General features: G+C 38.9%; 1 protein-coding gene across 2 annotated transcripts in view; it reads left to right on the top strand.

Annotated features, from left to right (window-relative positions):
- The window catches only part of syt9b (synaptotagmin IXb), a 41732-nt gene extending 19662 nt beyond the window's left edge, over positions 1-22070 (top strand). The window contains exons 4-8 of one of the 2 annotated variants that reach the window (XR_010168045.1): positions 183-723; positions 16274-16394; positions 16541-16716; positions 17031-17160; positions 21957-22069. Coding sequence is in view for 1 of the 2 variants with exons in the window: in XM_063908631.1 (XP_063764701.1) it covers positions 183-723; positions 16274-16394; positions 16541-16712; positions 17031-17160; positions 21957-22034 (1042 nt within the window). In the remaining variant the exon portion in view is untranslated. Of the gene's footprint in view, positions 1-182; positions 724-16273; positions 16395-16540; positions 16717-17030; positions 17161-21956 lie in introns of both variants that reach the window. The other variant, XM_063908631.1, reaches the window with a different exon arrangement.
- The last annotated feature ends 3589 nt before the right edge of the window (positions 22071-25659 follow it).

Raw genomic sequence — 25659 nt, 5'->3', positions numbered from 1 at the left:
GTTGACAGATTGAACACAGATACAAACAGTTACACACGTACTTTATACCTAAAACTCTGGGTTCAAAGATACCATACTGTGAATTCACCAGTTGCCTCAAAGCATCAAAGACTCAATATTAATTCAAGTCAATTGAAATGGTTTGAATTTTTTTATATGTCGAATTGTACACTTTGTTACAGGCACAACTCCATCCGTCGTCAGATGAATTTGTCCAATCCGGACTTTAATCCTGCTCAGTTCCAGCGCCAAGAATCACTGTCTGGTTTAGGCCGAATCAAACCAGAACTCTACAAACAGCGATCGGTTGACGCAGAAGATGGTCGTCGAACTGACAGCTGTGGGCGTCTTCTGTTTGTCCTAAAGTTTGACTTTGACCTGGAGCAGCTGATTGTGAAGATCCACAAGGCCCATGATCTTCCAGCAAAAGACTTTTCAGGGACATCTGACCCTTACGTCAAGATCTACCTGCTGCCTGACCGCAAAACCAAGCACCAGACTAAGGTGCACCGCAAGACACTCAACCCAGTGTTCGATGAGGTGTTTCTCTTTCCGGTGGCGTACGCCGAGCTGTCCAGTCGTAAGCTGCACTTCAGCGTCTACGACTTTGACAGGTTCTCTCGCCATGACTTGATCGGCCAAGTGGTGGTGGACAACTTCCTGGATCTTGCCGACTTTCCACGGGAGACAAAACTTTGCCGGGATATACAATACGTAACCTCGGTGAGATACCAATTTTAATCAATTTTATTCAATTCTATTACTACTGCTGCTTCCTTTCTTCGTAAAGCTTCCCACTTGAACTTGTTTAAATCACACAACTGACAATAACCTTGCAGCATGTTTGAAGTTGGATACATTTGTACTGTATGTCTATTAGACTGAAGCAACCCCGTGTAAAACCCTCTTAAAACAACAGGGGGAAGGAGATATATCAATTGACTTGTATCTCATTTCCTCTCCAAGTGGAAATCATCTGTGTCTTCAAGAGGCAGATACATAGAAATATACTTAGACACATTGAATGTTTAATGAAAGCAGTAGGAAACACTTGGGGGTAGTGACCCAGATCTACGCTGACATAAGACCTGGGTTGGTTTGACAGAGATACAGCGACTCTGTCTCTATTACATTATTCACCGGGATAAATCTACAGGGTTGGTACACTGAGTAACTCAGTAAGAAAGTTACTCCTGACCGGGAGATTTGTCAAATGTTCCGCCCCTGAACAAAACTGTTAAAAAAAACAGCGTCGCTTGTTACGCCGTACCAGTTTATTACAAATAAATAATGATAGATTATCAGTAATCATTTCAAAGTGACAGAGACATCGGGTTACCTTCAGCAGCGTTTGTATGACCTTGAACACAACTTTTGATCAGAAACAGCTATGGCTTTGTAAAGTGAAGCAGTTTTCTTGCTCTTTCTTGGCTGCTAGTTCATTGAGTTTTGTTCATACAGTGATGAGACTTAAATAAAAATTGAATCTGTGGAATCTCCGGCTTTATATGACATGTGGTTCGTGCAGATAGCATGAAGTAAAAAAATCGCCGTAGCTCACTCGGTGCAATGTAGCATTATCTCGTTTTCGTTCAGTGCTGATTTAGACGCTTGGTGTTGGAATTATGTTTCGTTTGGTAAAAATGGCTAAGATGGTCTGGTAGCTGATTTTCTTCCCGTTAAGTGGGTATGCCACACTAATAGGTTGTTAAATGTTAACATGCCCTGAGACGCTGTTTCTTACAGGTTGCTGCGTCTGGGCTTAAGAGGTAAACGTGTTGTGATGAAAACCCATCTCCGTATTTCTGCACAATTCGGGTAAAGTTAGTGTGCATACCGCCTGAAAGCTTGGTAGCGTTTATAGCGTTAGCTTGCTGCTTTGCCGAGGCTAGCAGTGTGCTTGCGGCTCAACTCCCACAACAGCTCCACAATTCATCTGCATCTGAAAAGCGGGTCTGCTAGTCATCGGATTTCGTTCTGCCTGGTTCTGTCAAAAATTCTATTCTATTTTCTTTCATTGGCTATTGCATACAGCAGACAAGTGCCATAGTTTTCAAACCTACCATAGTTCACAAACTCATATTGACATATCTTATGTCAAAAACAACACGGAAAAACTTTTTTTAGTGTAAGGTCCACTTTAACAAATTAAACACTAAAATATATCATAATTTTAATTAGCCCAAGCATACTTATTATATAAAATATAAATGGTTCTCAGTTAAAGAAGCATTGACTTAGCAGCAAGCAACTTAGCTATGTATGGATATTGTAAAACAAACATTTTCTATCCGAGCCAAGAACCCAACCTATGGCATTGTCACGGAAGCATAACACCCTCCGGTTCACCCCGGCTGTTGTTTGCCCCTTTTTTTTTAAAAATACTGTTATAACTGTTAGCTGGTAGCTCTTGGGTCTGTGTTTGCCATGCTGTGAGCCATGTGGAAGAAGAAGAAGAAGAATCAGAGGATGAAACCCTCTTTATTAGTCACATACATGCACACAGCAGAGCACACACAGTGACATTTGTCCACTGCATTTAACCCATCCTAGTACTAGAAGCAGTGGGCAGCTATTGTGAAGCAATCCCAAAATCACATTTATGCTCAGTATCTCCAATGTAGCACATTCAAGTCAATAGATGGCTTCATACTGAGTTATGTGTCTCTTAATCATTATGATAACGCTGTATTTTATATAACTATCTGTGTGTGCGTGTGTGTTTTTGTACCAATATCAAAATGCATCGCACACTTTGCTGTTTTCTTGTGCATTTATCATTCAGCCTCGAAAAAGACGCATTCCCATGTGTCTAATCTTTGTTTGATGTAATTTATTTTAGAAACTCTTAAGTAACAACATTAAATTATAATCAGGACATGAACCTCGTAACTCAGAGGATTCATTCCCTCCTTTCTTCCTCCTTTTCTTTTTTTATCTTCATTATTTTCCTCCTTACCTTTTTTTCAGAGATCTTTAAGATCTTCATTTCCTTTTCTTCTTGCTCCCTTACTTCCTGTCTTTCTTCCATATTTCCTACTGTCCTTCACTCCTTCCATTCTTCCTTTTGGTCTTTCTCCCCACATTCCTTTTTACTTTTCCTTTCTTTATTTAATCCCTTTCTTCCTATCTTCCTGTATCATAAACCACTATTTTCTTTTCTTGTTCCTGTCCTTCTTTCTTTTTTTCTCTTTATCTCTTTACCTCTTGAAAAAACAGAGGTTCAGCTCAATTCTGAGGCTATAAACTATTCACATAAATGAGGCTAGCATTTTCACTGCTAATTTATAAAAAGTCTCTGTTGCTTCAATGATAGTTTATAAATCGTTGCTTATTCTCCCATATTATACCAAATGAAATGTACATTTGCTGCACACCATATATCCAAAGTACTGTGCATTTTTGTCTCAGTTGCCCTGAACTGAGGTTTAAGTTATTTTGGTCAGTCTTTCCGTTCTATTCCCCATAGAAATATAAGACTGCATCACAGGTTTAATTATGCAGTTACATAACTAGAAGAAAACTATATTAAGTTTCTCATTTGTATTCCAAGGGAGATAGAAGCTAGTCTAAAGCTACAGCGAGATGATTGCTTTGCTACTTTTACATGAATTGTCCAAGCCCCCAGCAAGTGCTCCGGACTTTGAGAAAAATATTCGTAGTGGCCAAACGGCGGGTACTAGAACTTTTGTATCAGTCCGTGACGTCACCCGGCCCCGAAATACTTTTTCCCATTGACTTACATTGTGAAAGAGAAGTCTGTAAATCGGTGGATTATTTTTAAAACCAAATTAACTACCACGTATGAACCATTTCATAGTCCTTATTAAAAACATTAGGTCCTTAAAGTTGAAAAATGGCCTAAAAGCTGAATCCGGATTAGTTTTCTCTCTCTATTCATTCTACTGAGCAGAAGCGGGAGATCGGGGGCGGGGTTTAAGTGGAAACTCAACTGCGCATGCTATATGCTCTCGACAGCCAGGCATGATGGGTAATTTGTGACGTTTGGCTCTCGAGAATCAGACCATTTTTTCTTCCCTTTCCAATGAGCAGCTCTCATAGGAATGAACGAGGCCCCGCCTCCAACGCTGTATCCAGTTCTTATTATACATCCATGGAAATGGCATCAGGCTGTTCCCATTGATAACAGCATGTACTTCAAATCAGCTGTATGTTATATACATTTTACAATCACAATATAACAGTACTTTGACCTTTTGCCTGTAATTTCATCAAATATCACCACCTATTTAATCAATATATCATAGTCTTAGACGCTGCTTTCAATTCATCTATGTATAAATCAGATTGTATAGCTACATTTCTAACTATTTAGATTAGTTTTTGTCACAAAAGAAACCCATTAAAACTGCATGAAAGGTCAAGCAATTGGAGACATAGTTTCAGGATCATACCCCTTGTGTCTGGAGTGTGAATACAACTAGCCTGATTTTTGGGAGTTATATTTTTGGGGGAGATTTTTTGGGAGACACAGCTCTGCCCCTCATCACATAATTAAGTTCAAAGCAAGAAAAGGATCATTAGCTGGGTCAGCCCTCAACCAGATCTGCCCTGTTATTGCATCATCAACTTCAGTGATGGAAAAATCCTTTTGGCTCCTAACACTTAAAAAGTAACAGACACACACTCTTTCATCTTGTTGGTGCACCAATATTGTTTTAACACCTTCAAGACTCTAACAGCATCTCGGTTAAGTAACTTGTTGAAACTTCTATGGCTTCCAACTTGAACTATCACTGTCCAAGTCTAAGGAGTTTACTTTATTTATAAAATCCTTTATTAATTCTCCATCCATTCAACATGCATACGTGTTTACCTTGACCAACCTTGGGATACTTTATTTTTCAAAGCAAGAGAATCTAGAGTAAAATTTCACTTTGGCAATATGATTCAATAATATATGTTGAAATGTGTGTGCATTGTAAAGTAGGAAACATACTAGTACTATTATTATTTGTATTTATCCAGGTGCAATCTAATTGAGATTAAAAATCTCTCAAGACAGGCACCAGTACAGTTACAACAAGAACAGAGAACCCTATCATGGTCACAATCAGAAACGTCTTCATCATAAGCATCTGAGACAGAGTTGTCTGCTTCTCATTCACTAAGAGGCACTTTAAAACAGAGACCAGCACCCTGAGTTTCAGCTCTTATTGTAGCTTGTTCCAAGCAAATGGGGGTGCATTACTGAACACCCTTTTCTCCGGCTCAGTGTGAACTTTAGGGACAGTTATTAAAAACAAGTCCTCGGAGCAAAGCCAATGACTTCCCGTTCTTTGGGCGGTGGTGGTTAAGTCCACAGGGACTCAGATTGGAAAGCGAAAGGTCCCCGGTTCAGGTCCCGGAAAGACCAAGTGCTACCGCAGCCCACTGGTCATAACACTTGGATGGGTCAAATGCAGAGACTGGTTGGCAGTGGCTCAGTCTGTAGGGACTTGATCTTTGAACCGAAGGGTGGATTTTTCACGTCCTGATTAGACAACTGTGGACTGGTAGCTCATCTCCTGGTCACTGCCGAGGTGCCCTTGAGCATCATCGCTCCCCAGGTGCTGTACAATAGCTGCCCACTGCTCCTAGTACTAAGAAGGTCTAAATGCAAATGTCCGATTTTGCTATGCGTGCTGTACTGGGTGCATGTACATGTGTGACAAAATAAAGACGGTTTCATCCTCCAATTCTACTTCTATTCCCAAAAATATAATTCTATAGATAAAGTGGGAGAACACCAAGAATAGCCTTATAAATAAGGATATGACAATGGTCTAGTAGAAGTGGTCAGGGAAGACCATCCAACCCAATGGTGCTCAAGGGTTTTAAGGTTTGTATAAATCTCAGTGTCCCGTGGTATAGGATATCCATATTTTAGAGGATTTATATGACATCACCATAGCCTAAAGCAGACATAAAGGCTGTCTCAAACTGTCTCCCTAACCTCCAGGTTAGCCATCCATCAAGGAAAGTTAACATTGTTGTGTAACCCGAGCTCTCTCAGTGGACAGAACTGTAATTTTCTGGTTGCTCTACCACATAGTGCCCTACTGTCAAACACACACACAGACACACAGACACACAGACACACAGGCACACAGACACACAGACACAGACACACACACACACACACACACACACACACACACACACACACACACACACACACACACACACACACACACACACACACACACACACACACACACACACACACAGGTTGTGTCGTATATACACATGGTATTCAAATGTAACATATCTCGGAGCTGTAAAACTATCCTTTATGGCATCTTGACCTTGATTACAGTTAGGTTTACTTCCCACAGATATAAAACTGCATCACAAATGCTTATGTGTTTAATTGTTTTTGGCCAAATGTGTGTTTTTGCTTCGTTTAACAGTGATATTTTTGGATCCAGATTTTTATTTCTCCTGAGGATTTACCATGATGCACTATGATTTTATTGTGGCCTGGGGGACATTGAGTCCCTGTTTCCCGTGTGCCCAACCGAATCAAAATATCGCTGTAATTTCTTTCATTTAAGAAATTAGGGTCTGTGTATAAAACCTGAATCTTTTAAAAGTGTGTTTTTGAAATATATAATTTGTGAGAAATATAAATAAATTCTACCAAAATATGAACAGTATGTTACAAAAAAAAAACAATAGTTGGCTAGTGATTTAGTTAATACCTTATGACTAAACTTTGTTGAGTACAGCCATCTTGTGTCAATGTTAGATAGTAAAAACTGATTTGGGTCCTAATGACGTTGCATGACTTGCTATCCCACCATTCTGTCACCATGAAAATTTGCTTCAACGAAAGAAAGTGCCTTTACCCGCATGTTGGTTCCTGCGTTCCTATTTTAATGACAACTTTCAAATTTGCTGAGGCAGGCTCACCTTAAGCTGCTTAGAGACCACAGCTGGAGGAGCAGTTCATCTGAGCTTTTTTAAAGTCATTGTTTTAATTTAAAAATATATATTTTAGTACATGCCAGAGACAAAAACAAGGACATAAAGGCAATACAGGGGAGATGACATTCCCATCTCTCAAAAAAGTAATATACAACCATAAAATACAATCAGTGTCTCATGAGACAAAAACAATAAGATCTGTCTATAGGATCTCTTCAACATTTCATTCAACGACCAAAAACACACAAAACATGCCTAGCATTTTGATTATTCCATATAGTCCATAGTTTTGGAAAAAGATATTGCAACAAAGATGAAAATGGAAAACAATCAGCTCTAATGTAGAGTCAGGTGTTGTTTTTTGTGTGTTTTAAAATATTCCCCATTGGACACTGGTGTTTTCCCTAGATAATGTTTCTGTCTGTGCTCCGCTCTGTTTGTCCGTGTGTGCAGACCAATGCTCAAAATACATTTCCAGCAAACATTACTGGATGAAATTAATTGATGCACTGGAGGAATCTTAAGTTTCTCCCTAATATTTACTGATGACACCAGAAAGGAAAGACAACTGCGATTCGTTGTTCCTTGTCACATCACATAGTGTGCGTGCTTACACGTTGAAAAAGTTGAACTAGGGTTTGATTTATCTTGCCCCCCCCCCCTATCTCACTGTCCCCAGCAGAACTAGGTTACCTCCCTTGGGATAACTGCTGCATTAATCATGGGTCCTGGCACAGAGCGAGCCTCTAGCCGTCCCTGGCCATTCGCACTGGACTGTAATGTACACACATATATCCGGGCTGAAGCGTTAAAATAAATTGCCTTTTGTGAAATGTCATTTATTGGAGGACTCACAGTGGCCTTACAGTCTAAAGGACCTGAACATGTTAGTCTGTACTTTTATGTTTACATGATTGAAAATTGGCACATCCTTTTTGTTGTCTTAATTAACTCCAACCTCAAGCCTGCCATGGCCAGACTCATCTTTTTCGTGGATTCATGGTAAAATCAAAGCACCTGACAGTAAAGAGACCATATTAGCGGAACATTAATTACATTGACTTCATTTCTGTAGTGCTTTTCTAGCCTTTGTGACAACTCTTTTACAAAACAAGTCAGCAATCACCAACTAATACATTCATAACGTGGCAGCAGAGGCTTCCAAACATGGTGCCACCTGCTCGTCAGGAGCAATAAACAGTGCCATGCACTCCCACACTGTTGGAAATGCCATTGTTAGCAATTAGGTGTTCAGTATCATTTCGAAGATATTTCAACGTCCCAACGCAGGGTTGTAGTATTAACAATCAGGGAGCTTTTTTCCTTTTTCAATAACTCGTTTGATTTGAGGTGCTACTGTTTACCAACTAGCGATGTAAAGTAATAGGAGTTAACAAGCTGACGTCACTGGTGTCAGCACCAACGAGAATTCTGTTTAAAATGGTTGCCACAAAAGCAAATACAAGATTATATCCTTAACCATGGTGTAATCTGATGGCGTAGTCAGGTGTAAAATAGATGGTAGTTGAGTTGAGTGACTATAGTTAGGCTACTCACATCTCCTCATTAAATCTCAGAACCCCTGTTTTTAGCATAACATGCATTACCAAACCCGTTTATGACCTGTAGGCTACTGACAACATTTTCACTTCACTTGTTCTGGCAAACTAACCGTAGCAATTTAGAAAAACATACACTCCACGGTACTGCTGTTATTACTGTAAGAAATGTTCGTTTATTCGAAGCCCAGGTGTCGATGCAAAAGAAAGAAAGCAAACCTCCCCTTGTAAGTTTTAAAAGGAGTATTTAATAAAAGAATGCAGCAGTAGGTTTTACAAAAGTTTCACAGCTGTGGCTCAATAGCCCGGGACACGCGTCCACAGGCCACTGACTGAGTGGAGCTCATCAGTAGTTACTGTCTGCTGGTCCGGAACAAAAGAGACCCCGGTTCTACAATACAAACATGTTTTATAGAACCATCCCTTTCCGACCATACAATAAACAACTTCAAAATAAGACGCGCTCCGCTCTCGTGCTCTCATTGGTTGGTAGTGGGGGGCTGGATCCTGTTGGCCGCTTGTCACATGGGGTTCTCCGGACTCTTCTATAGGCTGACATCGTGGGGGGCGGGTCCTCTTATGACGTCAACGGCGCCATCTTGTTAGCGAAGTCCTGGAGCTCTCAACTACAATATTCTATTATGCAATTCTTCTGAGGTTTATCAGTTATTAAACAGGCAACTATATCATTGCAGCATCAATGAGTGAGAGGTAGAGGCGGTGTGTTTAGTATGTAACTCCACTGGTCCTTCTCCCTCTACTCATATATACAATACAATATTAGCTTTATGCTATCTGAGGCTAAAACAACATCCGGTAATACTACCGAAAGTGGACAAATATGATCCGTCCAGAAACAGTGAATTATCTTTTAAAGTTCCGCTCCAATATATTTTTTCTAACATTACCCCAGAGCTCAGACTGTAAGGGTATTACTGACTTTTGAATTAACAACTGACACTTGTCTCATTCACTGACTGACAGCAGTGCTCCGCAGCATTAAGCAGCGGTCCGCTACAGAGTAATATACTGGGGAAACAGTCTAATCCAGAGATTAAAATCTTCAAAGTGTGGGTCGATAACCTGTTTAGTTGATTCGTTTTTTTTATGGATCTGTAGGTCATTATAGTGTTCAAAGCAAACTGTTTGTCAAATACGAAGAGAGTGGAACGTCACTCACAATCCAGAGCTTACAAAGCAAAATGTTCAAACAAAGCATATATATTCACACTTTGTCTATTTAAATGTACACTAAAACATGACTACTACTGATATGAAGGGAAGTTTTAAGGGGTTAGAAGCACTAGTGGTTGACTGTCAAAAGAGAAACTCACATCACATTGTGCAACATGTCAAACTCTATATTTTCGATACTTTTTCTCAAAGTAATGATGCTGTAAAAAGTCGGGACATCACATGTATTTTGGAACTCAAAGGGAAAATAAAGCAACGTTATTGGAGGAAAATCTTCAGACTAACCGCTTAATCCTACCTGGTTATGAACCGTCCATTAAGTGTGTAGTCAATCAACAGACCACTTAAATACATCGATTGCTGAGATGTTTAAGCTTGTGTCTTGAATATACGCCAGGGGTTAATTCCCTTATTTCCTCCTCTTTTGGTGTAGCTATAAAGTATTTTTGGAGATTCAAGAGTCTAACCAGCTTGTCTACTTTTTTCTCAGTTGTAGATGATTTGGCGACATCGAAAAGCTTACAGACACTGTATACTGCAGCTCCTATATGGCCAGTCAATAATATTGACTGCCGTCAGGTCGGTCTGCAATTAGGGACTTGATAAATGGGGTCAGTATGTCCATATGCAGTGTGTCTCTGTGTGTAGCTAATTCACTAAAGGAGCTTCCCATTTCCCGACAATGGCAAATGGTCCAATATAACAAGCACATGTCCTCCCAAGTGCCCTAAGGGATTTAGGGAGAAATATGATTCTCTACATGCTTATGATCCTGAACATGTTACAGGAGCAACAATATTTACTTTGGTTTATCTGATTACTATTAGCTTGTTGGTTTTGCACTCACTCCCGCTGTCGTTATTATTCTATTTGAGCCATTAGACAATATATAGTTTTACTGATTTCTCCCTTGCTTGCAAGCGTGAGATGAAAATGGCCAGTATTCTCATGGCTCTGTGCTAAGTAGGCTACTCTGTTCGCTAGAGCTAGGAGGGGATTAGCTTAGCATAAAAACTGAAAGCAGGGGGAAAAGATAACCACTCCCATCATTTGGTGGTATTATCCTCTTCTAAAGGCCTTTTCACACTTGTGGCTCTGTGGATTTCTCAAGGTAAGAAAGTGAGCCCATATGTTGCCATTCCTGGTAATAATATAATAAATACAAGGGGCCTTAGAGTGTACATTCCTTGCAATGCTAAAGTTCCTGTACAACAACAATAGCAGAAAACAAAATTGCTTTGTAAAGATATATTAAAATACTTGTACTCAAAAACAGAGGATTAATGAAGTACCTCCTTGTCTGTTGTAGTCTGAGCTTCTCTGCTCTTGTTTTTGTCGGCTGTGTGTATGTTAGAGCAAGTAAGTCAACAGTGTTGCTATTGATAGCACTGTTAGCTCTTTAAGCACCATTTTTAGCTCAGCTATTCCATGTTTGCTTGTGCATGCTAGCGATGTGCAGGACATCCTTGGCCTGACTCTAAATGCATGTAGCACCTTTAACGACAGTAGGGCCTAACCAATATTGCTTGTAACCCAGACTGGCTCCAAATTGCATGGGTTCTTCCTTCGAAAATGCTGTAGCCTTCCAAAACGTTTTCTGAAAATCAAGTCAGTGGTTTCTCCGTAATCCTACTGACGAACAAAGAGAAGCGAAAAAACCACACCTCTTTAATTAATCATTGTAACTGCTATTCTTAAAAGCTCAATATACCTTAGGACAAAACAGACACTTCTTTACTAGATTAAATAGATCAATCAATAGCCGTAAAAGACCTTAACTCTTGGCTAGAAAACAGATAGGCATCAATTGTAAAACTCTCCCTAAAAGGGCTAGTGAGTAGAATTATGGGGATCTGTTGGCACAAATGGAATATTACATTCATAATTATGTTGTCATTATTATATATTCACCTGAAACTATAAATCATACTATTTTATCATCTTATATTTAGCACTTCATATGTCCTTTAGAGGGCCTGTCATGTTGCATCGCCAGGTTTCTACAGTAGCTCAGAAGGGAAAAATCACACGCTGACTCTAGAGAGGGCCTTTTAAAATGTTTTATGGTACTGTATATACTTCAAACCAGCTTCCCATTTAGTTGTGTAATTGTCGGACTATTCCTTACTCAGACTTATGAAGGGTCCTTTAGCCTAACCTGATTCTGCCAGGGTACATCCATCTATACAGCTAGAGTTGAGCTTGGGCTGTGATTTATTTACTTCCACCATGTTCAGCCAGGCAGAGGAATTGTGCTGTCCATTAACCCCTGTGTAACGGGATCTCCAATGTCTAAGTGAGCTGAATAAACTGTACTACTATATGAGGACCAAAAGTAGGCATGACAGGTTCAATTCTTTTGGTATTCAAACTTCATAAAACACACAATATTACACAAAAAGTAAGCACATTTGTGTTTGATAGATTATTTCTTTGTTGTAACAATGCTTCTTGCGCCCATGAAAGATGTGACACATCTCCTCAAACAGCTTTCTTTGCTGTTGACTCTTTTGGTGTTTGGTGGATTGGATGATTGAAGTCTGATAAAACAAGACATATTGGCAACAATTTATTTATTGAAAATTTGTACATTTAACAAGCAGCCTGAGTAGTGTGTGGAAGAACCATACACAACCCCAACAGCCTCTCCTCCTCAGGCTGGTTACCAGCCTGGTCAAACACTTCTGTGGGATGGCATCCCATTCTTCATCCATCCTCTCCACTCCTACTCTATCGGTGCCGCAAACAGCAAAGCGTTCTCCGCATCTTCTTCACACTGTGACCCTACAATCCAAATGCTGTAGGCAGAATCTGGACTCATAGCTGAGCATAATGTTCCTCCACATGTTGAGGTTCCAGTGCAAGTGGACCTGACAGTGAAGTGCAGTCAAGGCAGGCCTCCTGGCAGCTGTACAAGACCGGAGATTGGCTGCAGTTTGGCAGAGGAGATTTGTCACATTTTTGTGTTTTAAAGTGTCTGCCATGGCCTAATTTGTTAAATGTATCACACAATTTCATAGAGACACTTGTTAAACCAAAAACAATTTCAATAAGGTACATATATACACCCAGAGGGAGCTAAAAAATAAGAAAGAGGAGCAAAAAGATCGAGTTAGACTGAGCCTGTGATTATTAAAGACACAGAGGCTTGTAGATAAAGCCTTGGCGCTCCTGAGGGAGGGAAGGTGATAGTATTACAATTGGAGAAGATAGACTGTCCACACTCTCTATACGCTTTATTGGAGCGCTTTAGAGCACCTTTCTAATTTCATTCACAAGTGACCATAATCCTGACCGCAGGCTTGATTTAAGTGCTCAGATGAGTAATGAGTAGCACTCTATGGTCTGAAAACGTAAGTGTGCTGCATGAGTGTGTGTGATGGGAGGATGATATAAGGTTATCTGTTGAGAGATGAAGGGTTTGCCACAGTTTTTTTAAGGTCAGTGTCCTGAAATTGCCAAAAGGCCTGCCTGTTAAAGCTTGCAATCACGATAAGCTGTACATCTTAAATGCCCGAGGCTGTTACAATAATCGTGTATTGTCAGAGGTGGTTTGTGCCTCAGTAACTCGTATGATTCATCAGTTCGTCACAGAGGGAAAGTCACAGATCATGGACTCTGCGTGTGAGTGTGTTCATACTGTTTCTGTGCTTGCAGGTGTGTAGATACTGACATCTGTGATGAATCAACTCATTTTGTGCAATTTTATTTTCAGCAATTTCAGCAGGGGACCCCAGAGGAACAGCATTCTAATAAAACATGAGTGCGTGTGCGTGCCTCCGTAGTACAGTAGAAAGTACGCACATCCTTTTCAGACTGAAAACCCACCTGTTTTGACTGCAGCTTTGAAGAAAATAAATCAATTAGTTTTACAATTGTCCATGGTTTGAGTTATTGAAAGCTAATGTACTTGCAGGATTTGTGCATTTTGAAGTTTGTTTCTTCATGGGTTAGGGTTTGGTTTAGGGTTATGCCCCTTATTGTAAGTTGCTTTGGATAAAAGTGTCAGCTAAATGAAATGTAATGCAATGCAAGGTAATTGATTTTGCGTTTGGCTGCAAATAGCCAGTCTATAATATGTCTTAATCGGCAGAATCAGTCCAATCAGGAGAGACTTATTTTCTCATTGAAAGGATACGCATATATTGACATGTGCTCAAAAGGAGAGAAATGTGTATGGTCTTTGGCATTTACATCGCACATTGCTAGAGCCATTTTACTTTTGATCATTATGGTTTGAGTATTTGGCTTATTAATAGAAAGCTTTAGATTAATATTCTTAACTATTTATTTTGTGAGATACACTAGGGTGTACATTTTTTTTAATTTAGATGATTTGTAATTTAATTCAAGTATCTAATTTTGCTGTCAAAGGTGCACTGTCAAGGGGATATGACGTGCATGTCTATATGCCTATATATGGCAGGACAATGGGACATGTTTGTTTTTATTATTTTGATATGGAGAAATACATTAGTTAGTTTTGAAGCGAGGAAGTTTGTGTTCATGTTCGATGCCGCCTGGATCTAAGAGTCAATGCAACGCTACAGCGATCTCCACAATTTAATTGGAAGCAAAGAGAGGCTTGTCATAACCAACAACCCTGATAGTCAGAATGTGGCTTTTTAATTTTAGAAATGGACTAAAACGCCATCACACATATTGATATTATGTAGGTAGAATTTTGACTTCTGATGAGCTAAAAGGGTCCTATTATACTCACTTTCATTTCCTCTGGATTTTAGCCTTTACAAACACTTTGCATGATCAAAAACCTATATAACACACTACAGGAAGGGGAATACCTAAAAAGATAATAGGGCCCCCTTAAACTGGGCAATACTGGTGGATTGGGTGGAATGGGGCTGCAGATATGACACCAAAAATGACAGCTGACGGCAAAAGAGAGGAGAATAGATTTCAAGTTTCACTACACAACGTTGATTGGCTGTTGAAGATTGTGGCAAAATGTAGTTGGTTAACTAAAAGGGTGCAACCATGAGTACTCTTCCTGATTGAACCTGGGTTGATCTTCATATCAAGCACATATCGAGGTCTTCGTGATACAATAATTTTACAGTATATCCAGAGCATCTGCCCTAGGCTTTCTATCTAATCAGTTGCTTCTAAGGTTAAGTACAAAATCATTAACATCCTGTGTTCTAATCACAGATTGGACAGAATGCTTTAAGAAACCTTGGATAGTTGTGTTAACCTGCTTGGCAACTATAAATTCAGTAGTCGAGTAGAAGTAATTGAGCAACTAAAATGTGAAGTTGAGTACAATTTGTTGTCTCTTTTCACTTCCTATTCATCGTTTTTCTTAAACTGGTAGCTTTGTGTCAGCCAAATGTGTGGGAGAGCATACAACTAGAGTATGCCTGTCTGAGAAAATGCACCAATCACTCTCACACCATCACACGTTATTTTGGGATGTGTTAATTGGGAGATGAGCTTGGCATATGCATGAATGTGGATACGTTCTGAAGGCAGGGATATTCTCACATGCATACAGGAGTAGTTTGGCCTGATGGCATATTTCACAAGTTTAACCAGATACAAATTTAAAGGGGTCATAAAACACCAAGCCTAAGTAGCAGATCATTTCAATGCTCAAGTCTTGACATACTTGTTATATGAGACATGCAGATTAATGATGAGTCATGCTGTTACTGCATGTTGCAGATGTGTTTTTGTAGTGGAGGTGTTGCAGGCATGATCCATATAATTGTGTAACATTATAATGTGCCATCTGTTGAATCTACACATCGATTTCCAGGCCTTTTTTATGCCTTTGATTTAAAAGCATAACCTTGATCTCAAACAAAATAAGTTATTCTCACGCTTGACATTACAAATCCAATGTTTTACACTCATTGCTAACGTTAAAAGCTAAGTGGTTTGATTTGTAAAATTACTGTCCACATTTGGCATCAGCTGAGACTGTGCCAGGAAAGGAAAATCCCTTGCATGGCATGGCAGCTGGATTCTTGCGATATCATGAGGGATTTCTTCTGCTGTGTCAAAATGTTGCTAGTTTTGTACTTACATATTCTGTTTTGATTGCAGTATCACGTCCCAATGTGAAGTATTGCCAAATGAGCTATGAGTGCCCGGATAGTGCACTCCTAACAACACTTCTAACACTCACACACAATGATTGGCTACCTAACGTGAACATGTGTTTTTCTGTTCACTTTTTAAGTAACAAACCACTCTAATGATGTCAAAAAGAAGCCAATGATAATTTTATAGGGTTTAATAAGCAGTCTTTAATGATTTGATATACCATGAATTTGCTAGCAAGCTAGATAGCCAACCTACACTTCTGGTGAGGGCAGCCTTGTGTAATTTGAGGAAACACTACACAGTCAAAATTCACTGCCCATGTGTTCACAGTACAGGACATAGCAATGTACTAACGGAAGTATCTAAATTGAGACTATTTATATTAAAGGGAAATAACAAAAGTGAAATGTTGGCAGTGCTTCCAAGTTTCCCATTTGGACCAGCATAAAATAATAGCCATAATTATATCATTTTTTTAAACTAACCGTAATAATATAGAAATGTAATATATTTCTTTACAGGACAACGTGGACCTAGGAGAACTGATGTTCTCATTGTGCTATCTCCCCACGGCGGGCAGGCTCACTATCACCATGATCAAAGCCAGAAATCTCAAAGCCATGGACATCACTGGAGCTTCAGGTGGGGGCTGACTGACAAAGCAACGTTACCACTGAGTCAAATATAAACATGCATTATTCAAGGGGGTTTCTATTTTTTGTGTCATTGCTTTCAATGTCAAGACTTTCTGGCATCTTTAGTGACCTTGTTGTGTTACTTTTCACCAGATCCATATGTGAAAGTGTCCTTAATGTGTGAAGGTCGGAGGCTAAAGAAGAGGAAGACGTCAACCAAGCGTAACACTCTGAACCCGGTGTACAATGAAGCCATTGTGTTTGATGTTCCTCCTGAGAACATAGACCAGATCAGCCTGCTCATAGCTGTCATGGACTATGATCGGTTAGTAAGTAACCTATGTATAGAGCCTTTTTAGGTTTAATAACAACTTCCTTGCCCCACCATGTATGATTCATTATCAATTGCTGGGCAGAGCAAACTAAATTTTACTGTGTTGTGGCGCTGTTCATGTTTGGTATTTCTCCCAAAAAGTTGCTTGAGATCCTGAAAGTGCCATTAGCTTTTCCTACCAAAACGCTAAATAGCTACATAGCGGCTTTTCGCACAAATTGAAATAAAAACATGGTTTTAAAACCATGATATACAGCACATTTATTGATGCAACGATTGTTTCCATGTGTTCTTCTTTCTGTTTTGCAGGGTTGGACACAATGAAGTGATCGGAGTATGCAGGGTGGGCAATGAAGCAGAGAGCCTGGGGCGAGACCACTGGAGTGAGATGCTGTCGTACCCACGGAAACCCATTGCACACTGGCATCCACTAATAGAGGTACGGGCCAACTTGTGTATTACTATATATTCCCTAAGTAAGACTGTAACAAAGTGAGCAAACAACATCTTCATGCAATTATCTAAGAAAGATACAACCATGCTAGCATCTTTGGAAGGCTAAACATTGGTGTGCTTTGAGATAAATGCTACATACCAACATTCTTACAATGACAATGCTAATATGCTTAGGGTTAGCAGGTATTATGTTACCCATGTTAACTATCTTAGTTTGGCATGTCAGCATGCTTGAATTTGCTAAGACAACTAATTAGGCTGATAGGCATGTTACTGGTTTAAAAAATTGGACCTGATAATGGCGCTGTCATTAACAGCTATTCATCAAAGTGATACACTTCCTCCTAAAGGGAACAAGAGATGTCTAGACCAGGTATTACCACAAGAAACTTAGTAATGTCACACAAATGTCAACCTTTCAGTTCCAGAGGATAATCTTTTGAGATCCTCTTGGGACTAAAAACGTATCATAAAGCTTTTGTGCTAATCCATCTTTAGTTTTCAAGACATTTCACTTGAATGTCTCACGGTAGTCAGTTTATATCTTCTGAAAAAAATGTCATACTTGTGTAGGATTATTTAAAGAATATATACACAAAACGTTCATGCGAGGTGAACATTTAAATGGACACAACCTACAGGTGAGTATACAAAATTGTTTCTAAAGAGTCTTATTCAAAACGGTACATTAGTAGTCAATTACATAAAAAGAATACTGCATAACCCTCTTTATACTTGACCTGTTTAGTTGGGATTGCCACAACAGAAGCACCTAGCTTACAGAGACACACACACACACACACACACACACACACACACACACACACACACACACACACACACACACACACACACACACACACACACACACACACACACACACACACACACACACACACACACACACACACACACAGAGGTGGCTACATTCACTGAGCTGTTCTATTTTTGAATTCCCTGCCCACACTCATTAAAAAAACAGAGCGTGCTAAAACAGATGCTGGACTGATTCATGTAAATTTATGTTGGGTTGTCAAAGCTAAATCTATTGGTGTTCAGCCGAAAGAGTCAAAGAAAAAATGGGTTGCCGTTTGGGTAAATGTAACGCCTATCATGAGCTATAACATGCATTAGCATCCGCTGTCTCTCATGTGTCTTTTATCTTAAAGAATTTGAAGATTCCTTTCAGGCTTGCTAAGAGGTGTGTAAAGCACTCCTTTGGGAATGTAATAGAAACTGGCTAGCTTGTTATAAGTTAACATCAAGACTGTTGATGCATCATTATTTTACCTGGAGGAGGTCTGACGATGCTTGTTATAAAAGAGGCGAAGGACCCCAGGAATATTATTCCATCCTATGAACATTTCCAACTGAAATCTTGAACATCTAATCTTATTTTCATTGCATTCAGTTAGTTTATTATTTAAAAACAGGTACTTATTCATAAAATCTCTGTGGTATTAGTCATTCAATTGCCTACACAAAATAGAAATGAAACACTTGTTGTGCAGCCAAATTCACCTTTGATTAAACTCCCAACAATCCTAGATAAACCCTATATACAGTGAAATGAAGAAATCACAAAAATTGTCATTATAGTATTTTATAAAAAAGTTAGTTGTTAAAGGTAATTGTTGATCTTAAATACGGTAGATAACAAAAAAATCTGTTGCCTTCTACTGCAAATTTGTAGCCTTCATTAACTGATCAGATTCTTGGTATAATATTGAACTTAGGATTCATAATATTAAATTAAATCCTCAAATCTCTATGTATTGATATTAGCATTCCATGACCAATTGAAAAACATGTTGTGTTTGTAGCAAAAGTATAAGAACTGAAAAGACTAAATTGTATAGTAACAAACTTAACCATCTTGACAGGGACATTTCAATGCAAACCCCTTCCTGATAATGCTAAACAAGAGACACACAAGGACATTCTGGGTAAAACAAGACAACGTGTAACTAAACAGAGTGGAACAGGGTGGAACCAAATGCATATTTCAACTGAAAATCATTTTGATCTTAAGTGCAATCCAAGCATTGCAAGGCAAACAGAACTTCAGGTATAACAACACACACACATCTGAACTAATGAGGGGATCAAGTGCAGGTGTACAGGAGTGTAAGTGGTTGGAAGGCTTATGGTGAACAGGTAGAACTAATAAGGCCTGGACAAACGATCAAAACAGGCGGAAAAACACAAAATGAAAGGAAGTAAAAAAACATGGCACACAAAGAGAAAAACTTTCAAAAGGAACCAGAAACAGACTTAAAACTGGACTCATGACAGCGGGAGCCCTTAATTACAGATATGAGTATACAGTAAATCAACAACATTTTGCTTTCTTCAGCGCTAACACATGTTCAGGAATAATGACGCTGAACTTAAAAAAACACATACAGAAATTCCTCTGGGAAAATGATTGTGTAAAGTGTTTCAAGGGAAAATCCTCATCCTTCACCTAATATTTTCTCCTCATATATTCACTTTACTTGTGAATGATCTCTCCCAAATAAGTCTGTGTGTAGGTGGTAAGAGAAGTCAGGAGGAGCATTAGGAAACATAGGAAATTCAACTACATTTAGTTGCATTGTAGCAAGTTTTACAGGCTGTTGTCCCGTCACATCTCATCTAGTTGCAACCTGAGACCAGGATTTTTCCAGCTTTCCCAACAAACCATCAGTGTGTTTTACTGAGCAGTGCATCAAGCACACAGACACACAGACACACAGACACACAGACACACAGACACACAGACACACAGGTTTGTAAGACACTTTCCAGTGGCCGTGTCTTATCTGAGGCCACTAGCAGCAGTGGGCTACAACAGATCCAGGCTCATGGCTTATTTATGGTTCTTTAAAAGATCCTCAAGTCCTGAGGGAACCTGGCTAACTGGATATGTCACTTACTCTAACTTTCTCTCTCTCTCTCTCTCTCTCTCTCTCTCTCTCTCTCTCTCTCTCTCACACACACACACACACACACGAAAAAATAAATACATGACAAACTGGTGAGAGAAATCTGAGGGTTTTTTACTTTATTAACATCCCAGCTTAGTTTGGATGATTTCTGAATTATTGGCATGGCACTGACAATTTCGTTAGCTAATGAATCAACAAAGATGGTCTCATGGAGAGCCGCTGTGATCGCCCTCCGTGTAGTGTGCGCTTTACAGGGCATATTCTTATATTCTTGCTGTCGTTAACATATTTTAAGCCCTAGTTGATCCTACTTCAGGGAGGTTGTGCGCTCCCACTACTTTGCAACTTCAAGAAACTGGCTGTAAGGTGCTTCAGCAAAATGCCTTTCCTCTATTTTCATCACACCTTAAAAATAAGAGCAGTTTCCATTTCCGGGGTAGAAATCTCGGAATGTGATTAATTTGCGTAATTGTTTTAAATGATATGTATATTTATGTAAAAAACATACGGTGATATGCAGACAAAAGGTATTTCAACAAATAATCACAAACAAGTCTACTGTATGTCTCACGTACACATGCAGTTTTATTATCAGCTTCAGGCTTTAATGCCATTTCTTAAGAGTTCGAGTTAACCTCTCTGACACTCATAATAACTCACCGACTTGATTTCTTCAGCCAAGCGGTAAACACACACAAGGCTAACACCGACAACAAAATGCTATTGAATTTTCCAGGGTCATTTCAAGCTAGAGCTGATGCTATTGAGAGGAAAGCAAAAAAACAAACAAACAAAAAGCTTGGTTGCCTCCATTTAGTTTGAGTGGTTGATTAAAAGGATCGGTGATGGGGTCGCCCTCATGTAGTCTGTTTGCAAGCCAACTTTTTGTATAATTTCTGATATTTAAAAATGTCTTAAAGTCTTGCTACAATAGAAATGAAGCATACAGTGAATTTCATGCGCTTCAACTTTGCCCCAGGAGTTTGATCTGATAGATAACTGTTTGACCAACAGCAAATTGCTTGACACAGCTGAGCTCTGCAGGAACAAAATGGAAGAAGCTTTTTTACTAGCTGAGTGGCATTATTTACTTTTTAAATCCTTTTCTGTCTGCTGCACTAGAAGGAATAGAATGTTTTAGGCAGTTATGAAGCAAGCAGCAATGCAACAAATAATACTTTTTAGTAAACTTGGGAATGTGTTGACCCAGTATCTATTGAGCTGACAAGCTTGCTAAGTAACAGTTAAGAAGCACGTAGCAAGATTGTTAACTCAGATAGCCTTGTTGCACCTTTGCATCATGAATTAACTGACAAACAGTTCTGGGAACAAAAGACCAATCGGGACAGGACAGAAGAAAACACTTTGGGAACTATTGTGACTGACTTGCGCTAGCAGCATTAGTTTCCTACTAAGATATGGCAGTGGGCCAGCATGCACAGTAGCAGAGCAATGTACCTAAAGGGTATCAAGCTTTGGTGTTTTTTTGATGTTTAATGTTGTTATGATCTGTGATTACAGCCCCACATAATTGAACAAAGCAGTCACCAAACAACTTTAATTTGGCAACATTTCTATTAATCGAAAAATATATTATCAATCAATCAATATTTATTTGTATAGTTTATATAAAACCCTTTGTCTTTAGACCCTTTCAACATTAACATGAAACGAAGAAAAACATCTGTTAATGTTTTATTTGTCAAAGATTGAACAGTATGTGATTGGCTCTTAAGTTAGGACCAACATTTACATACAGGATCAACTTTAAGTTTTGTGTTTTACTCTGCATTCTAACCTTATCCTCTTTCTCTCCTTCCCTCTTTATTTCATCCCTGTTGTGGTCCAGTGGGTCGGAACAGTTGTGACGGGGAGTGGAAGCCAAAGAGGTTCCACCAATTCCCTGAAGACACCACCATCACCATGACCACACACACACACGCACGCACGCACGCAATCACACACACACACACACACACACACACACACACACACACACACACACACACACACACACACACACACACACACACACACACACACACACACACACACACACACACACAGACACACACACACACACACACACACCGTACACACACACAGGGGTTCAAGTTGGCAGAACTATAGGGATGGACTTGAAGATAGTCCAATTGAAATGTGGAAACGTACAGTACAATGTGTGAATAACTAACTACTACCATAGAAATGTCAGTTCTACTCAAACTGCTGTGTCATTAGATTAAACAAGGCTAAAGTGTGCTAAGACTGCCGCAAAAGCTAACCCCTGCTACTTACTTCCTTTTGTATCTTCACAACCAAAAATCAATTAACTACATTCCAACTGTTCGACTACAGTACTTTCCTTTGTTAATTTAAGTTGTGACTCACAATTTAAGTATGTTGAGATTATCTAACAGGTCCAGCTTTATTATTATGTTGAATAAACTGCAGTAAATGGACCATTATCTTTAATTTCTATGCCAATGTGTGAGATTTACCTTGTGGATTGTGATCATAGAAACAGTAAGAGTAAGGTTAAAGAAATAGTAATGACATAGAGGGCACTTCTGTTGAGATCAACTCATTGTCAGTTCTTGTGAACAATAGTTTGGCAAACATTCAAACTTCCCATGCTTTGCCTAAACTATAGAAATGAACAATGAAGATTCTTAGTGTAAGCCTTAGTTTTACCTCTATGGGCGACTTTCTCACAGAACACTGAAGAGGATTTTCCCCAAGAATGGGAAAAGTAGCTTACAGAGAGAACATAACATGTCTTATTAACTGCATGTTAAATTGTCATTCTTTGTTAACAGGGTGTGGTCAAAATAAAGGAGAATTTAATGGGAGTGCAGTAAAATGGGCATGTTTTCTGGTGTATATGGTAATACTATTGGTTTCTAACCCAAAAGGATTATTCTGGTTTATGAAAACGTGACTATTACATTTGATGAAGATAATGCAAGATGTTATTACTGTTGAATAACGCAGCCTGAAAATACAACTGATTATTTATTATGAACAACCGTTTTCTCTGTATAGCCTTACTGGATGACCCACCTCAGGCAATTAAACAACCGTAATGCTAACCCCTAACCCAACAACTTTTCTGAAATAACCAACCTCAGAATAAAACATCCATAAGGCTGATAATATGGAGATTTATAATCTTCAGAGAGAGATTAGCCAGCAAACAGGCATAATATAAAAGAGAGAAAAAACAAAGATGCACGGTTTTTGCTCTTCCTGTCCGGCACAAACAACATTTGATGAGGATTAGTGATGGATATTGTCATCCAGACAGAAAACTACAACTCTCCATGAGTTAGTTAAGTTACAAACGTATCTTATCCTCATTTGTAAATGTACACAAAATCTGCTGTTATAAGAACAACAACACCTTTCTATTATTACAAAGTACAAGTAATAATTTGTTTCTTACAATCCTGTATAATTTAAATTTTGGACTTGATTTCAAATGTTAGGGTGAATATTTCATTTTAGCTCCTTGTTGGGTCACCACCAACTTTTGAGCTAAATATCTGTCTTGAAATGGTTTACTATGCTCATAGCTTTGTCAGCTGTTTGTTGCTGACTAGGTAATTTATAGTGGGATGATGGGGGATTAAGAGAAAAGGCAAATCTTAAACCTAAACTGCCAATTATAAACAGCCTAGCTTCCTGGTATTATCTTAGATTTAGAGGTTCATCGTGTTAGCTTATCTGATAAGTTTGCGACTTCTTCCCCACATGACTACTTAGCAACGTTGATATGCTTCCAGATATTAGGAATTACTCCGGCTGCACTCTACAGTCACTTTGTTGTTTTATGGCTAACATTATAAACCCATGCGAGTAAAATAACTATTTTGATGAAGGCTTTGTCCAAGTTTAAACCCAGCCAAAAATTGCGCTAATTATTTTGAATCCTGTATTTCATCGCAATTAAATGATTGATTGTATTGTTTTCTATTCTGAAAAAATACTTCCAACAGCCCTAACCGAATGTTATTGGACCTAATGTGATTCATTAAGACCACACCCTGTAGTTGTTTTAATAAGGCAGTGTTTGTTTTTTGAAAATTCAGATTAATGCCAGTATTGTTTATGTATGTATTGGACACTGTCACAAATAACAATGACAATTTCTTCTGTGTTTGTAGGTACAGTGCATGCATCATTTTTCTGTAAATCATTTAAAAAATCTATCTTCTGTTGTGAGATACTAATCGAATTGTTAACACAAAATGTATTACAAATTTAAGGCAGAATGTGTAAATTGTCCATTCAGATGTTATTAATAAATATTTCTATATATAGCATGGATTGATTTCTGGGAAGTGTGAAATATGAGTGAATGTTTCAGAGAGAACTGCGCATGGATTACACCGGCATGGCTCCTCTGCGCTCTGGCCGTTAGCTGGTTTCTCAGTATCACCTGGAAAGGTTTCAGAAGCAAAGCATTTTTTCCTTTCGATGTTGTCTGTTGATTTGAACTTATTTATTTTTTGGGTATTGGCTTATATCAGTAGGTGTAAAGCCAAATTAAATATTGTCAAAAGTTCAGTTACGGACTGCCGGAATAATCACCTGGTACAGCTAGCAGACAATGTACTGGGGCTGAGTCACCACTGTTGCGTACCCAGCGCCATATGGACCTGGGCACGATTAAAGCGTGTCATCCCCTATTTCTTCCCCTTATAAAATTATGTATAAAAAAATTAACAAAAACCTCCAGTTATGACCATATGAATCAAAGATTTGATGATGTAGTGAAGTGTTCTGCTTGAGTCTGAAAACAACGTCATTTGGAAAATTGACCCGATCATCTGTTCGACTTCCCATCCCGTTCATCAGGTCTTTGCAGCACCACATTGTGCTATCAAAAATAGCATAGGAGCATATTATTCACAGAGCTAAGCAAAGAGATGTTTCTGTGACGCTTTTTAAATGGACTGCTTTGCGTCGGATCACAAGAATTGGATGGGGTGGTTACGATCCCTAGAAGGTTGCACTGGCGTGCCCAATGAAATCCCGTGTTTAGAAAGATTGAATAGGAATACAGATTTGGAATTGCTCTATTTGGAAAAGGTTTGAATATGTATTTGCAGTGTGTGAAGGATGATCCTTGCATCTAAACTCAACCGTAACCCTTTTTTTTTATCATTCTTTCTTTACCGACCAGCTTTTCACAAGCTGTGTTGTTTCTTGGTTTATCTCTGATTGAGTTGTCCCTCTTTGTAGTCCTGCACAAGATTCTCGTTATCTCTTTTCAGCCTTCCCACTTCATTGTAGCATCCAAAGCAGAGGCCTTATGTCATTCATTGCACACACTTCTCTGGAATGTTAGGCTAGTGTGGCTCTGACTGTGTCACTACTTATTAAGCTCAAGCTACTTCATGACTTGCACATTTGTTTGGGTACTAGATATCTTCAACACTTTCTTCACTGGCTTGCTTTTCATTGGTCAAGGTAAAGAACATGCTGTCTTTTGTTTTGTTCTTTCTTAAAAAACACAAAGAAAGAGATAGGAAAAACGATGTGTTCAT

The sequence above is a fragment of the Eleginops maclovinus genome, chromosome 2 (genome assembly GCF_036324505.1).
Source record: "Eleginops maclovinus isolate JMC-PN-2008 ecotype Puerto Natales chromosome 2, JC_Emac_rtc_rv5, whole genome shotgun sequence".
NCBI classification, from domain to species: domain Eukaryota; kingdom Metazoa; phylum Chordata; class Actinopteri; order Perciformes; family Eleginopidae; genus Eleginops; species Eleginops maclovinus.
Note: the sequence above shows the minus strand (reverse complement) of the source record. Positions and strands in the feature narration are given on the sequence as shown.